The sequence below is a fragment of the Salmo trutta genome, chromosome 24 (assembly GCF_901001165.1).
Source record: "Salmo trutta chromosome 24, fSalTru1.1, whole genome shotgun sequence".
NCBI classification, from domain to species: Eukaryota; Metazoa; Chordata; class Actinopteri; order Salmoniformes; family Salmonidae; genus Salmo; species Salmo trutta.
Genome location: NC_042980.1, coordinates 39805894 through 39822269, shown reverse-complemented (window position 1 = coordinate 39822269; position 16376 = coordinate 39805894). Strand labels below are relative to the sequence as shown.

At 41.3% G+C, this 16376-nt stretch overlaps 1 protein-coding gene and 8 non-coding genes across 9 annotated transcripts in view; 2 read left to right on the top strand and 7 right to left on the bottom strand.

The window, feature by feature from the left end:
• Nucleotides 1–2782, top strand: part of LOC115161299 (mediator of RNA polymerase II transcription subunit 14) — a 38148-nt gene extending 35366 nt beyond the window's left edge. The window contains exons 26-29 of the mRNA XM_029712159.1: nt 977–1084; nt 1286–1411; nt 1658–1847; nt 1986–2782. Of these exons, the coding sequence (XP_029568019.1) occupies nt 977–1084; nt 1286–1411; nt 1658–1847; nt 1986–2059 (498 nt within the window). The 3' untranslated portion in view covers nt 2060–2782. The remainder of the gene's footprint in view (nt 1–976; nt 1085–1285; nt 1412–1657; nt 1848–1985) is intronic.
• Nucleotides 2783–4878: 2096 nt separating this feature from the next.
• On the bottom strand, nt 4879–4997 carry LOC115161685 (5S ribosomal RNA). The gene has a single exon (XR_003869378.1). It is a non-coding gene; the product is annotated as a 5S ribosomal RNA (ribosomal RNA).
• Nucleotides 4998–7116: 2119 nt separating this feature from the next.
• Nucleotides 7117–7280, bottom strand: LOC115161717 (U1 spliceosomal RNA). The gene has a single exon (XR_003869407.1). It is a non-coding gene; the product is annotated as a U1 spliceosomal RNA (small nuclear RNA).
• Nucleotides 7281–8104: 824 nt separating this feature from the next.
• Nucleotides 8105–8223, bottom strand: LOC115161674 (5S ribosomal RNA). The gene has a single exon (XR_003869368.1). It is a non-coding gene; the product is annotated as a 5S ribosomal RNA (ribosomal RNA).
• Nucleotides 8224–10342: 2119 nt separating this feature from the next.
• LOC115161716 (U1 spliceosomal RNA) lies at nt 10343–10506 on the bottom strand. Its single transcript, XR_003869406.1, has one exon. It is a non-coding gene; the product is annotated as a U1 spliceosomal RNA (small nuclear RNA).
• Nucleotides 10507–11329: 823 nt separating this feature from the next.
• LOC115161661 (5S ribosomal RNA) lies at nt 11330–11448 on the bottom strand. Its single transcript, XR_003869357.1, has one exon. It is a non-coding gene; the product is annotated as a 5S ribosomal RNA (ribosomal RNA).
• A 2119-nt stretch (nt 11449–13567) lies between these two features.
• Nucleotides 13568–13732, bottom strand: LOC115161724 (U1 spliceosomal RNA). Its single transcript, XR_003869414.1, has one exon. It is a non-coding gene; the product is annotated as a U1 spliceosomal RNA (small nuclear RNA).
• Nucleotides 13733–14566: 834 nt separating this feature from the next.
• LOC115161648 (5S ribosomal RNA) lies at nt 14567–14685 on the bottom strand. Its single transcript, XR_003869345.1, has one exon. It is a non-coding gene; the product is annotated as a 5S ribosomal RNA (ribosomal RNA).
• A 1500-nt stretch (nt 14686–16185) lies between these two features.
• LOC115161637 (5S ribosomal RNA) lies at nt 16186–16304 on the top strand. The gene has a single exon (XR_003869334.1). It is a non-coding gene; the product is annotated as a 5S ribosomal RNA (ribosomal RNA).
• Nucleotides 16305–16376: the final 72 nt, after the last annotated feature.

Below are 16376 nucleotides of genomic sequence, written 5' to 3'. Positions count from 1 at the left end.
AAATTTGTGGAGTGGTTGAAATACGAGTTGAGATTTTATTTATTTAATCCATCTACTACACACAATACCCCATAATTACAAAGCAAAAACAGTTTTGTTTTTTGTGGAAATGTATTAAAAAAATAAAAACAGATACCTTATTTACTTAAGTATTCAGACCCTTTGCTATGAGACTCGAAATTGAGCTCAGGTGCATCCTGTTTCCATTTGTCATCCTCGAGATGTTTCTACAACTTGATTGGAGTCTAAATTTTGTTAGATTTCAGTGCGGCTTTTGACATTATCGATCATAGTCTGCTGCTGGAAAAAAACATGTGTTATGGCTTTATACCCCCTGCTATATTGTGGATAAAGAGTTACCTGTCAAACAGAACACAGAGCGTGTTCTGTAATGGAAACCTCTCCAACATAATCCTGGTAGAATCAGGAATTCCCCAGGGCAGCAGTCTAGGCCCATTACTTGTTTCAATCTTTACTAAAGAACTGACACTGGCTTTGAGTAAAATGAGAAAAAAGTTGAGGGGTCTAAATACGTTCCGAATGCACTGTATGTCTCTGACCGAAAATGTGGAACTAAAGCCAAGATTTCTGATAAAGAGAAACGCTGGGTGAACTGACCTCCATAGCAGGTCATTTTGAATCTGAAGCTGGAAAAGTCTGTGGGAAAGCTGAACCTGTTAATTGGTTGGAGGTCACTCTTTATCATCATTAAGTGCAGGAATAAATGCGTGTGTTGTGTGCTATTAGGCTTTGCCTGAAAAGTTAAATGTTAGATATTACTGCACTGTCGGTGCTAGAAGCACAAGAATTTCGCTACACCCGCAATAACATCTGCTTATCACGTTTATGTGACCAATAAAAATGTATTTAAATGACTCACTCTTTTTTATCATTTTTATCTCCCTTTCCCTTCCTTTCCTCTCCCTCTCCTCCTTTTTCCTCTCCTCCTTCCCCTTCTTCGTCCTCCTCTCTCAAGGTGGCTGGCCCACCATTCAAGTACAACACGCTGAATGCCTTCACCAAGCTGCTGGGCGCCCCCACCAACATCCTCAGGGACTGTGTCCGCATCATGAAGCTTGAACTGGTGAGGTCCTTTTCCTCTCTCTGTGTGTGTGTGTGTGTGTGTGTGTGTGTGTGTGTGTGTGTGTGTGTGGTACCCCATAGATATATTTGTGTCAGTTAAGAATATAAAGGGGCTGGTGATGTGTTTCTGCCTGTCTGTGAGAGAAATAAATATGTGTAATGATTGTGTAGGTGGCTCTCTAACTTCTGTCCCCCTCTCCAGTTCCCTGACCAGGCCACCCAGTTAAAGTGGAATGTCCAGTTCTGTCTTACCATCCCCCCCAGCGCCCCTCCCATCGCACCCCCAGGAACCATCGCTGTGGTGCTCAAGTCCAAAATGCTCTTCTTCGTAAGTACTGGTTTTCCCTTGCCTGATTAGTTTTAATTTAAGCAGTTGATTGGCCATTGTCCACTCACCTGTTGTCAGTCTCTGTTTGCTGGCTTTCATCCTTCCCCTGTATTGTAGTTTAGTCAGTTGTCATAGCTGCATATCAGTTTCGTAGGTGTTACAACCCATCTTACAATTCCATTGACTTGCACTGAAATTGTGTGAAGTATAACTAACCCTATGCTCTCCCTGTATTCTCCCCTTCAGCTCCAGCTGACCCAGAGGCTGCCGCTGCCCCAGGAGCCGGTCAACATCATTGTTCCCATCGTATACGACATGGCCACGGGCCTGACCCAGCAGGCTGACATCCCCAGACAACACTCCTCCTCTGGGGCAGCAGCACTTATGGTCTCCAACATCCTCAAGAGGTTCAGTGAGCTGCACCCAGCACGACAGGGTCAGTGGGATTGTCTGCACACACAAATAGAAGATAGACAGAAAGATTTGATTGGAACATTCTGACAGAAAATAAATACAACATGTTATTTTTTGGGTGTGGTATTATATTGACATTGGTGTTTTTGTCTCCTCTCAGGTGAGTGCACTATCTTTGCCTCAGTTCACGAGCTCATGGCCAACCTCAACCTGAGCCCTGGTGGTCGTCAGTAGCACCTCCTTAGTCGGAAATGGAACCAGAACGGGAACACAACTGAATATGGTCCCATTCTGGAACAGGGAAAGGTTCCTTTCTGGAGTCTAATGAACTAGAGATGACGTGAGCCCACTGGGTTTCCTAATGCAACATATCTCTCTGTCTCAGCCAACCGACCTAAAACTGATGTACAGTTAGTTTTCTGTCAAAAAAGGGAGCAGAATTATGCAGAACCATCACACAGTTTTTAGTCTTGATAAAGAACACATTCATGACCCAAATAAAGGAGTGTGTATCTTGAAGAAGAGAAGTATTCGTTGTAGGAAGAACTTCAAAAATATGTATTTTTTTCCTCCAGATGCACTTCTTATCAATGGATTCACAAATTAAGAATATGGGTGTTTACCTAAAGATGCACATTGTTGTAAATTTCAGCATTGAAAAGAATAATAATGACTTTTGCTAGAGCATGAATTCACATTTGTTCTTTTTTATAACGCAAGATATCAATACTGTTGTGGTACTGGGGCTGAATTGTATCTTAGTACACTATTTAAATGTATTTTTCCCTTTATGATGTCAAACCTAGTCCCTTCCTAGTTCAAACGGGTCACTTTGAACACTGTAAAACTGTGACAAACTTTATAAGCCAGCTGTATTGTATTATGACTGCTTTTGAGTCCTGAATGAAGATACAGTCAATCTTTGATTACTATTTAATAAACCAATTTAAAAAATGACTTATTTTGGTCAATTTGTGTTTTTATTTGTTTATAGTTTTTTCAAAATCCATTCTCTATGGTGAATGACAATTACACTGAAAGCTGCTGGATTGAAAATGGGTGTGATTTATTTATATCTATATACATATACTTTGAAGAATCTCAAATATAAAATATATTTTGATTTTAACACTTTTTGGTTACTAAACAATAATGCATGTGTTATTTCATAGTTTGGATGTCTTCACTATTATTCTACAATAATAGTGAAGAAAAACCCTTGAATCAGTAGGTGTGTCCAAACATTTGACTGGTACTGTGTATATATACACTGCTCAAAAAAATAAAGGGAACACTTAAACAACACATCCTAGATCTGAATGAAATAAATCATCTTATTAAATACTTTTTTCTTTACATAGTTGAATGTGCTGACAACAAAATCACACAAAAATAATCAATGGAAATCCAATTTATCAACCCATGGAGGTCTGGATTTGGAGTCACACTCAAAATTAAAGTGGAAAACCACACTACAGGCTGATCCAACTTTGATGTAATGTCCTTAAAACAAGTCAAAATGAGGCTCAGTAGTGTGTGTGGCCTCCACGTGCCTGTATTGACCTCCCTACAACGCCTGGGCATGCTCCTGATGAGGTGGCGGATGGTCTCCTGAGGGATCTCCTCCCAGACTTGGACTAAAGCATCCGCCAACTCCTGGACAGTCTGTGGTGCAACGTGGCGTTGGTGGAAATAGGAAGCCGATTCTAGATGTAATTTTGGATTGGAGATGCTTAATGTGAGTCTGGAAGGAGAGTTTACAGTCTAACCAGACACCCAGGTATTTGTAGTTGTGCACATATTCTACGTCAGAACCGACCAGAGTAGTGATGCTGGACAGGCGAGTAGGTGCGGGCAGCGATCGGTTGAAGGGCATTCATTTAGTTTTACTTGCATTTAAGAGCAGTTGGAGGCCACGGAAGGAGAGTTGTATGGCATTGAAGCTTGTCTGGAGGTTAGTTAACACAGTGTCCAAACAAGGGCCAGAAGTATACAGAATGGTGTTGTCTGTGTAGAGGTGGATCAGAGAATCACCAGCAGCAAGAGCGACATCATTGAAGAGAGTCGGCCCGAAAATTGAACCCTGTGGCACCCCCATAGAGACTGCTAGAGGTCCGGACAACAGTCCCTCCGATTTGATACACTGAACTCTATTAGAGAAGTAGATATGACGAAATACGTTCTCTCTCTCTCTCTCTCACACACACACACACACACACACACACACACACACACACACACACACACACACACACACACACACACACACACACACACACACACACACACACACACACACACACACACACACACACACACACACACACACACACACACACACACACACACACACACACACACACACACACACACACACACACACACACACACACACACACACACACACACACACACACACACACACACACACACACACACACACACACACACACACACACACACACACACACACACACACACACACACACACACACACACACACACACACACACACACACACACACACACACACACACACACACACACACACACACACACACACACACACACACACACACACACACAAATGCATGAAACCAATTGATTTATTATCAATAACATCTCACATTCTTTTGTGCTTTTGATTTACTCCATAAAAGAAGGGTTCTAATTCCACCATGGAAAACACAGGGCCACCAGACACCAGTCCAGTTCCAGTCAGCAGCATTATTTCCTTTGATGATTTGAACAGGGCGAGGGAGCACAAAGCACACACAAGCTGCATTCAGTAACAATATTGTTATTTGTCTTCTAAATAAAGGAAGTATGTATGCTCCCTGACAACACAAAGAACTTTGATCGTATTAAACGGGCAGGGGAGGCTAACCCATTTAGTATGGGGGAAAAAAATGTATGAAATGTATGGATAAGAGTGTCTGCTAAAAAGGAGTAAAATGTAAAAAGAAAGAAATGTAGTGAATTCAGCATGAAATGCTCACTACAAGGCAGTGTTGCTGATGAAATGATGCAAGAGCACCCCCTAGTGGAGAAAAAGCTTACAGCACCTGGTATTCCCAGGCGGTCTCCCATCCAAGTACTAACCAGGCCCGACCCTGCTTAGCTTCCGAGATCAGACGAGATCGGGCGTATTCAGGCTGGTATGGCCGTAAGCCGTTAGACTAACTCATGGTACAGCAAATAAAGTCAAAGTGAGTGTGATAAACAGACATCGCGTTTTCACCAATTACATAAGCAGCTTGAACTTTGGCTCACTCAAAAACTGCAACTAATTACATATACTGTAGCCATCACTTTTTAGCACACATAGTTGGATGAAACACAAACTAACCTTGCTAACATTTCAAAGCAAGGGCATATTTTACACACAGCCTTGTGGGAAAAAACGGACAAATACAATCAATTCGGACAAATACATCATTAGCAACACTTTCCCATGCAGCTATCCTACTAGCCAGAATAAATACACAAAAGTTATGAATGTACAAAACCTATTACATTGCTCTGTGCTAAGGAGGAGCGCATGTAAGGACAATTTCATATTGTAAGCGCATGGGGCGCGCGTATGACACATCATGACGGGTAGGGGTCCAGAGCGGCTTCCCAACTATCTCTTGATTGAAGTACCAGTGTGGCATAAATACCATGCTGCATTTCGCAACATGATGTTTCCACAAAATGCCAACCATGTTTTGCTACAAACAGATGTTTCCCACCTTTTGATTAACCTGTTGGGGGTAGGGGGCAGTATTTGCACGGCCGGATAAAAAACGTACCCGATTCAATCTGGTTATTACTACTGCCCAGAAACTAGAATATGCATATAATTATTGGCTTTGGATAGAAAACACCCTAAAATTTCTACAACTGTTTGAATGGTGTCTGTGAGTATATAACAGAACTCATATGGCAGGCAAAAACCTGAGAAGATTCCTTACAGGAAGTGGCCTGTCTGACAATTTCTTGGGCTTCTTCACTCTCTTTATTGAAAACTGAGGATCTCTGCTGTAACGTGACACTTCCTACAGCTCCCATAGGCTCTCAGAAGGCGGGAAAAAGCTGAATGATGTCTTTGATGAATGATGTCCCTGCCTGAAAAACATTAGCGCCTTTGGTAAGTGGTCGATCAGAGTACAATGAGACTGAGGCGCGTGCACGAGGCGACCCCATGTTTTTATTTTCTCTGTCTTTGAACTAAAACAGGGTTTCCCGGGTTGGAATATTATCGCTTTTTTTACGAGAAAAATGGCATAAAAATTGATTTTAAACAGCTTCGAAGTACGGTAATGGAATATTTTGATTTTTTTTGTCACGAAACGCGTCGGGCGCGTCACCCTTCGGATAGTGTCTTGAACGCACGAACAAAACAGAGGATATTTGAACATAACTATGGATTATTTTGAACCAAACCAACATTTGTTATTGAAGTAGAAGTCCTGGGAGTGCATTCTTACGAAGAACAGCAAAGGTAATCAAATTTTTCTTATAGTAAATCTGACTTTGGTGAGGGCTAAACTTGGTGGGTGTCTAAATAGCTAGCCCGTGATGGCTGGGCTATCTACTCAGAATATTGCAAAATGTGCTTTCACCGAAAAGCTATTGTAAAATCGGACATAGCGATTGCATAAAGGAGTACTGTATCTATAATTCTTAAAATAATTGTTCTGTTTTTTGTGAACGTTTATCGTGAGTAATTTAGTAAATTCACCGGAAGTTTTTGCGGTGGGTATGCTAGTTCTGAACGTCACATGCTAATGTAAAAAGCTGTTTTTTGATATATGAACTTGATTGAACAAAACATGCATGTATAACATAATGTCCTAGGATTGTCATCTGATGAAGATCATCAAAGGTTAGTGCTGCATTTAGCTGTGGTTTGAGTTTATGTGACATTATATGCTAGCTTGAAAAATGGGTGTCTGATTATTTCTGGCTGGGTACTCTGCTGACATAATGTAATGTTTTGCTTTCGTTGTAAAGCCTTTTTGAAATCGGACAGTGTGGTTAGATGAACGAGAGTCTTGTCTTTAAAATGGTGTAAAATAGTGATATGTTTGAAAAATTGAAGTAATAGCATTTCTAAGGTATTTGAATAAGGCGCCACGGGATTCCACTGGCTGTTGAGTAGGTGGGACGATTTCGTCCCACCTACCCTAGAGAGGCTAAGCGTAATTTCACAATTGATTTCAAAGATGTCCACAAGCACGGTCAGTTGACTCACATCATCCTGACGCCTGTCGGCAAGCCACAGTTCTATCATTAAACAAAGAAATCAGGGGAGAGCGCGAACGCAGTCCCCCACTACCATAAATTATGCAATCGAGATTTCCACATTTGAGAAATTCGCAGGGGTCAGCACAGCCGGAGTGCAATGGCTGAGCCTCGCCCTGGGTGAACCGCCTTCTTGATCACGGTATCTCCCTTGCCAGGTAAGTATGATTTATAAATATCGGTGGAGGGCAACTCTTTCCAATGCCAACATTTTTGGCTGACGGTAACTACTTTGTGTTCTGATAATATCACGTCACATCGACCGGCGTTAAATGCCGTTTAGGAATGCACTTGCAGACAGAGTGGTGAAAAAGTAGTTTATTTTGTTTACCAGATTATATCAGTGAACCACTACATTCCCATCATGCAACACTGTAGAAAAAATCCCCAATTACTTTTTAATATCTTATTAACCTGTCTGATATCACAAATGTATGCGATATGACGAAATACAATCACGTTCAGACACACACACACACACACACACACACACACAGAGAGAGAGAGAGACAAATGCATGAAACCAATTGATTTATTATCAATAACATCTCACATTCTTTTGTGCTTTTGATTTACTCCATAAAAGAAGGGTTCTAATTCCACCATGGAAAACACAGGGCCACCAGACACCAGTCCAGTTCCAGTCAGCAGCATTATTTCCTTTGATGATTTGAACAGGGCGAGGGAGCACAAAGCACACACAAGCTGCATTCAGTAACAATATTGTTATTTGTCTTCTAAATAAAGGAAGTATGTATGCTCCCTGACAACACAAAGAACTTTGATCGTATTAAACGGGCAGGGGAGGCTAACCCATAGAAGCTGCATTTAGTATGGGGGAAAAAAATGTATGAAATGTATGGATAAGAGTGTCTGCTAAAAAGGAGTAAAATGTAAAAAGAAAGAAATGTAGTGAATTCAGCATGAAATGCTCACTACAAGGCAGTGTTGCTGATGAAATGATGCAAGAGCACCCCCTAGTGGAGAAAAAGCTTACAGCACCTGGTATTCCCAGGCGGTCTCCCATCCAAGTACTAACCAGGCCCGACCCTGCTTAGCTTCCGAGATCAGACGAGATCGGGCGTATTCAGGCTGGTATGGCCGTAAGCCGTTAGACTAACTCATGGTACAGCATATAAAGTCAAAGTGAGTGTGATAAACAGACATCGCGTTTTCACCAATTACATAAGCAGCTTGAACTTTGGCTCACTCAAAAACTGCAACTAATTACATATACTGTAGCCATCACTTTTTAGCACACATAGTTGGATGAAACACAAACTAACCTTGCTAACATTTCAAAGCAAGGGCATATTTTACACACAGCCTTGTGGGAAAAAACGGACAAATACAATCAATTCGGACAAATACATCATTAGCAACACTTTCCCATGCAGCTATCCTACTAGCCAGAATAAATACACAAAAGTTATGAATGTACAAAACCTATTACATTGCTCTGTGCTAAGGAGGAGCGCATGTAAGGACAATTTCATATTGTAAGCGCATGGGGCGCGCGTATGACACATCATGACGGGTAGGGGTCCAGAGCGGCTTCCCAACTATCTCTTGATTGAAGTACCAGTGTGGCATAAATACCATGCTGCATTTCGCAACATGATGTTTCCACAAAATGCCAACCATGTTTTGCTACAAACAGATGTTTCCCACCTTTTGATTAACCTGTTGGGGGTAGGGGGCAGTATTTGCACGGCCGGATAAAAAACGTACCCGATTCAATCTGGTTATTACTACTGCCCAGAAACTAGAATATGCATATAATTATTGGCTTTGGATAGAAAACACCCTAAAATTTCTACAACTGTTTGAATGGTGTCTGTGAGTATATAACAGAACTCATATGGCAGGCAAAAACCTGAGAAGATTCCTTACAGGAAGTGGCCTGTCTGACAATTTCTTGGGCTTCTTCACTCTCTTTATTGAAAACTGAGGATCTCTGCTGTAACGTGACACTTCCTACAGCTCCCATAGGCTCTCAGAAGGCGGGAAAAAGCTGAATGATGTCTTTGATGAATGATGTCCCTGCCTGAAAAACATTAGCGCCTTTGGTAAGTGGTCGATCAGAGTACAATGAGACTGAGGCGCGTGCACGAGGCGACCCCATGTTTTTATTTTCTCTGTCTTTGAACTAAAACAGGGTTTCCCGGGTTGGAATATTATCGCTTTTTTTACGAGAAAAATGGCATAAAAATTGATTTTAAACAGCTTCGAAGTACGGTAATGGAATATTTTGATTTTTTTTGTCACGAAACGCGTCGGGCGCGTCACCCTTCGGATAGTGTCTTGAACGCACGAACAAAACAGAGGATATTTGAACATAACTATGGATTATTTTGAACCAAACCAACATTTGTTATTGAAGTAGAAGTCCTGGGAGTGCATTCTTACGAAGAACAGCAAAGGTAATCAAATTTTTCTTATAGTAAATCTGACTTTGGTGAGGGCTAAACTTGGTGGGTGTCTAAATAGCTAGCCCGTGATGGCTGGGCTATCTACTCAGAATATTGCAAAATGTGCTTTCACCGAAAAGCTATTGTAAAATCGGACATAGCGATTGCATAAAGGAGTACTGTATCTATAATTCTTAAAATAATTGTTCTGTTTTTTGTGAACGTTTATCGTGAGTAATTTAGTAAATTCACCGGAAGTTTTTGCGGTGGGTATGCTAGTTCTGAACGTCACATGCTAATGTAAAAAGCTGTTTTTTGATATATGAACTTGATTGAACAAAACATGCATGTATAACATAATGTCCTAGGATTGTCATCTGATGAAGATCATCAAAGGTTAGTGCTGCATTTAGCTGTGGTTTGAGTTTATGTGACATTATATGCTAGCTTGAAAAATGGGTGTCTGATTATTTCTGGCTGGGTACTCTGCTGACATAATGTAATGTTTTGCTTTCGTTGTAAAGCCTTTTTGAAATCGGACAGTGTGGTTAGATGAACGAGAGTCTTGTCTTTAAAATGGTGTAAAATAGTGATATGTTTGAAAAATTGAAGTAATAGCATTTCTAAGGTATTTGAATAAGGCGCCACGGGATTCCACTGGCTGTTGAGTAGGTGGGACGATTTCGTCCCACCTACCCTAGAGAGGCTAAGCGTAATTTCACAATTGATTTCAAAGATGTCCACAAGCACGGTCAGTTGACTCACATCATCCTGACGCCTGTCGGCAAGCCACAGTTCTATCATTAAACAAAGAAATCAGGGGAGAGCGCGAACGCAGTCCCCCACTACCATAAATTATGCAATCGAGATTTCCACATTTGAGAAATTCGCAGGGGTCAGCACAGCCGGAGTGCAATGGCTGAGCCTCGCCCTGGGTGAACCGCCTTCTTGATCACGGTATCTCCCTTGCCAGGTAAGTATGATTTATAAATATCGGTGGAGGGCAACTCTTTCCAATGCCAACATTTTTGGCTGACGGTAACTACTTTGTGTTCTGATAATATCACGTCACATCGACCGGCGTTAAATGCCGTTTAGGAATGCACTTGCAGACAGAGTGGTGAAAAAGTAGTTTATTTTGTTTACCAGATTATATCAGTGAACCACTACATTCCCATCATGCAACACTGTAGAAAAAATCCCCAATTACTTTTTAATATCTTATTAACCTGTCTGATATCACAAATGTATGCGATATGACGAAATACAATCACGTTCAGACACACACACACACACACACACACACACACAGAGAGAGAGAGAGACAAATGCATGAAACCAATTGATTTATTATCAATAACATCTCACATTCTTTTGTGCTTTTGATTTACTCCATAAAAGAAGGGTTCTAATTCCACCATGGAAAACACAGGGCCACCAGACACCAGTCCAGTTCCAGTCAGCAGCATTATTTCCTTTGATGATTTGAACAGGGCGAGGGAGCACAAAGCACACACAAGCTGCATTCAGTAACAATATTGTTATTTGTCTTCTAAATAAAGGAAGTATGTATGCTCCCTGACAACACAAAGAACTTTGATCGTATTAAACGGGCAGGGGAGGCTAACCCATAGAAGCTGCATTTAGTATGGGGGAAAAAAATGTATGAAATGTATGGATAAGAGTGTCTGCTAAAAAGGAGTAAAATGTAAAAAGAAAGAAATGTAGTGAATTCAGCATGAAATGCTCACTACAAGGCAGTGTTGCTGATGAAATGATGCAAGAGCACCCCTAGTGGAGAAAAAGCTTACAGCACCTGGTATTCCCAGGCGGTCTCCCATCCAAGTACTAACCAGGCCCGACCCTGCTTAGCTTCCGAGATCAGACGAGATCGGGCGTATTCAGGCTGGTATGGCCGTAAGCCGTTAGACTAACTCATGGTACAGCATATAAAGTCAAAGTGAGTGTGATAAACAGACATCGCGTTTTCACCAATTACATAAGCAGCTTGAACTTTGGCTCACTCAAAAACTGCAACTAATTACATATACTGTAGCCATCACTTTTTAGCACACATAGTTGGATGAAACACAAACTAACCTTGCTAACATTTCAAAGCAAGGGCATATTTTACACACAGCCTTGTGGGAAAAAACGGACAAATACAATCAATTCGGACAAATACATCATTAGCAACACTTTCCCATGCAGCTATCCTACTAGCCAGAATAAATACACAAAAGTTATGAATGTACAAAACCTATTACATTGCTCTGTGCTAAGGAGGAGCGCATGTAAGGACAATTTCATATTGTAAGCGCATGGGGCGCGCGTATGACACATCATGACGGGTAGGGGTCCAGAGCGGCTTCCCAACTATCTCTTGATTGAAGTACCAGTGTGGCATAAATACCATGCTGCATTTCGCAACATGATGTTTCCACAAAATGCCAACCATGTTTTGCTACAAACAGATGTTTCCCACCTTTTGATTAACCTGTTGGGGGTAGGGGGCAGTATTTGCACGGCCGGATAAAAAACGTACCCGATTCAATCTGGTTATTACTACTGCCCAGAAACTAGAATATGCATATAATTATTGGCTTTGGATAGAAAACACCCTAAAATTTCTACAACTGTTTGAATGGTGTCTGTGAGTATATAACAGAACTCATATGGCAGGCAAAAACCTGAGAAGATTCCTTACAGGAAGTGGCCTGTCTGACAATTTCTTGGGCTTCTTCACTCTCTTTATTGAAAACTGAGGATCTCTGCTGTAACGTGACACTTCCTACAGGCTCCCATAGGCTCTCAGAAGGCGGGAAAAAGCTGAATGATGTCTTTGATGAATGATGTCCCTGCCTGAAAAACATTAGCGCCTTTGGTAAGTGGTCGATCAGAGTATAATGAGACTGAGGCGCGTGCACGAGGCGACCCCATGTTTTTATTTTCTCTGTCTTTGAACTAAAACAGGGTTTCCCGGGTTGGAATATTATCGCTTTTTTTACGAGAAAAATGGCATAAAAATTGATTTTAAACCGCTTCGAAGTACGGTAATGGAATATTTAGATTTTTTTTGTCACGAAACGCGTCGGGCGCGTCACCCTTCGGATAGTGTCTTGAACGCACGAACAAAACAGAGGATATTTGAACATAACTATGGATTATTTTGAACCAAACCAACATTTGTTATTGAAGTAGAAGTCCTGGGAGTGCATTCTTACGAAGAACAGCAAAGGTAATCAAATTTTTCTTATAGTAAATCTGACTTTGGTGAGGGCTAAACTTGGTGGGTGTCTAAATAGCTAGCCCGTGATGGCTGGGCTATCTACTCAGAATATTGCAAAATGTGCTTTCACCGAAAAGCTATTGTAAAATCGGACATAGCGATTGCATAAAGGAGTACTGTATCTATAATTCTTAAAATAATTGTTCTGTTTTTTGTGAACGTTTATCGTGAGTAATTTAGTAAATTCACCGGAAGTTTTTGCGGTGGGTATGCTAGTTCTGAACGTCACATGCTAATGTAAAAAGCTGTTTTTTGATATATGAACTTGATTGAACAAAACATGCATGTATAACATAATGTCCTAGGATTGTCATCTGATGAAGATCATCAAAGGTTAGTGCTGCATTTAGCTGTGGTTTGAGTTTATGTGACATTATATGCTAGCTTGAAAAATGGGTGTCTGATTATTTCTGGCTGGGTACTCTGCTGACATAATGTAATGTTTTGCTTTCGTTGTAAAGCCTTTTTGAAATCGGACAGTGTGGTTAGATGAACGAGAGTCTTGTCTTTAAAATGGTGTAAAATAGTGATATGTTTGAAAAATTGAAGTAATAGCATTTCTAAGGTATTTGAATAAGGCGCCACGGGATTCCACTGGCTGTTGAGTAGGTGGGACGATTTCGTCCCACCTACCCTAGAGAGGCTAAGCGTAATTTCACAATTGATTTCAAAGATGTCCACAAGCACGGTCAGTTGACTCACATCATCCTGACGCCTGTCGGCAAGCCACAGTTCTATCATTAAACAAGAAATCAGGGGAGAGCGCGAACGCAGTCCCCCACTACCATAAATTATGCAATCGAGATTTCCACATTTGAGAAATTCGCAGGGGTCAGCACAGCCGGAGTGCAATGGCTGAGCCTCGCCCTGGGTGAAACCGCCTTCTTGATCACGGTATCTCCCTTGCCAGGTAAGTATGATTTATAAATATCGGTGGAGGGCAACTCTTTCCAATGCCAACATTTTTGGCTGACGGTAACTACTTTGTGTTCTGATAATATCACGTCACATCGACCGGCGTTAAATGCCGTTTAGGAATGCACTTGCAGACAGAGTGGTGAAAAAGTAGTTTATTTTGTTTACCAGATTATATCAGTGAACCACTACATTCCCATCATGCAACACTGTAGAAAAAATCCCCAATTACTTTTTAATATCTTATTAACCTGTCTGATATCACAAATGTATGCGATATGACGAAATACAATCACGTTCAGACACACACACACACACACACACACACACACACACACACAGAGAGAGAGAGAGAGACAAATGCATGAAACCAATTGATTTATTATCAATAACATCTCACATTCTTTTGTGCTTTTGATTTACTCCATAAAAGAAGGGTTCTAATTCCACCATGGAAAACACAGGGCCACCAGACACCAGTCCAGTTCCAGTCAGCAGCATTATTTCCTTTGATGATTTGAACAGGGCGAGGGAGCACAAAGCACACACAAGCTGCATTCAGTAACAATATTGTTATTTGTCTTCTAAATAAAGGAAGTATGTATGCTCCCTGACAACACAAAGAACTTTGATCGTATTAAACGGGCAGGGGAGGCTAACCCATAGAAGCTGCATTTAGTATGGGGGGAAAAAATGTATGAAATGTATGGATAAGAGTGTCTGCTAAAAAGGAGTAAAATGTAAAAAGAAAGAAATGTAGTGAATTCAGCATGAAATGCTCACTACAAGGCAGTGTTGCTGATGAAATGATGCAAGAGCACCCCCTAGTGGAGAAAAAGCTTACAGCACCTGGTATTCCCAGGCGGTCTCCCATCCAAGTACTAACCAGGCCCGACCCTGCTTAGCTTCCGAGATCAGACGAGATCGGGCGTATTCAGGCTGGTATGGCCGTAAGCCGTCAGACTAACTCATGGTACAGCATATAAAGTCAAAGTGAGTGTGATAAACAGACATCGCGTTTTCACCAATTACATAAGCAGCTTGAACTTTGGCTCACTCAAAAACTGCAACTAATTACATATACTGTAGCCATCACTTTTTAGCACACATAGTTGGATGAAACACAAACTAACCTTGCTAACATTTCAAAGCAATGGCATATTTTACACACAGCCTTGTGGGAAAAAACGGACAAATACAATCAATTCGGACAAATACATCATTAGCAACACTTTCCCATGCAGCTATCCTACTAGCCAGAATAAATACACAAAAGTTATGAATGTACAAAACCTATTACATTGCTCTGTGCTAAGGAGGAGCGCATGTAAGGACAATTTCATATTGTAAGCGCATGGGGCGCGCGTATGACACATCATGACGGGTAATATTCCAACCAGGGAAACCCTGTTTTAGTTCAAAGACAGAGAAAATAAAAACATGGGGTCGCCTCGTGCACGCGCCTCAGTCTCATTATACTGTGATCAACCACTTACCAAAGGCGCTAATGTTTTTCAGGCAGGGACATCATTCATCAAAGACATCATTCAGCTTTTTCCCGCCTTCTGAGAGCCTATGGGAGCCGTAGGAAGTGTCACGTTACAGCAGAGATCCTCAGTTTTCAATAAAGAGAGTGAAGAAGCCCAAGAAATTGTCAGACAGGCCACTTCCTGTAAGGAATCTTCTCAGGTTTTTGCCTGCCATATGAGTTCTGTTATATACTCACAGACACCATTCAAACAGTTTTAGAAATTTTAGGGTGTTTTCTATCCAAAGCCAATAATTATATGCATATTCTAGTTTCTGGGCAGTAGTAATAACCAGATTGAATCGGGTACGTTTTTTATCCGGCCGTGCAAATACTGCCCCCTACCCCCAACAGGTTAATCAAAAGGTGGGAAACATCTGTTTGTAGCAAAACATGGTTGGCATTTTGTGGAAACATCATGTTGCGAAATGCAGCATGGTATTTATGCCACACTGGTACTTCAATCAAGTGATAGTTGGGAAGCCGCTCTGGATCCCTACCCGTCATGATGTGTCATACGCGCACCCCATGCGCTTACAATATGAAATTGTCCTTACATGCGCTCCTCCTTAGCACAGAGCAATGTAATAGGTTTTGTACATTCATAACTTTTGTGTATTTATTCTGGCTAGTAGGATAGCTGCATGGGAAAGTGTTGCTAATGATGTATTTGTCCGAATTGATTGTATTTGTCCGTTTTTTCCCACAAGGCTGTGTGTAAAATATGCCATTGCTTTGAAATGTTAGCAAGGTTAGTTTGTGTTTCATCCAACTATGTGTGCTAAAAAGTGATGGCTACAGTATATGTAATTAGTTGCAGTTTTTGAGTGAGCCAAAGTTCAAGCTGCTTATGTAATTGGTGAAAACGCGATGTCTGTTTATCACACTCACTTTGACTTTATATGCTGTACCATGAGTTAGTCTGACGGCTTACGGCCATACCAGCCTGAATACGCCCGATCTCGTCTGATCTCGGAAGCTAAGCAGGGTCGGGCCTGGTTAGTACTTGGATGGGAGACCGCCTGGGAATACCAGGTGCTGTAAGCTTTTTCTCCACTAGGGGGTGCTCTTGCATCATTTCATCAGCAACACTGCCTTGTAGTGAGCATTTCATGCTGA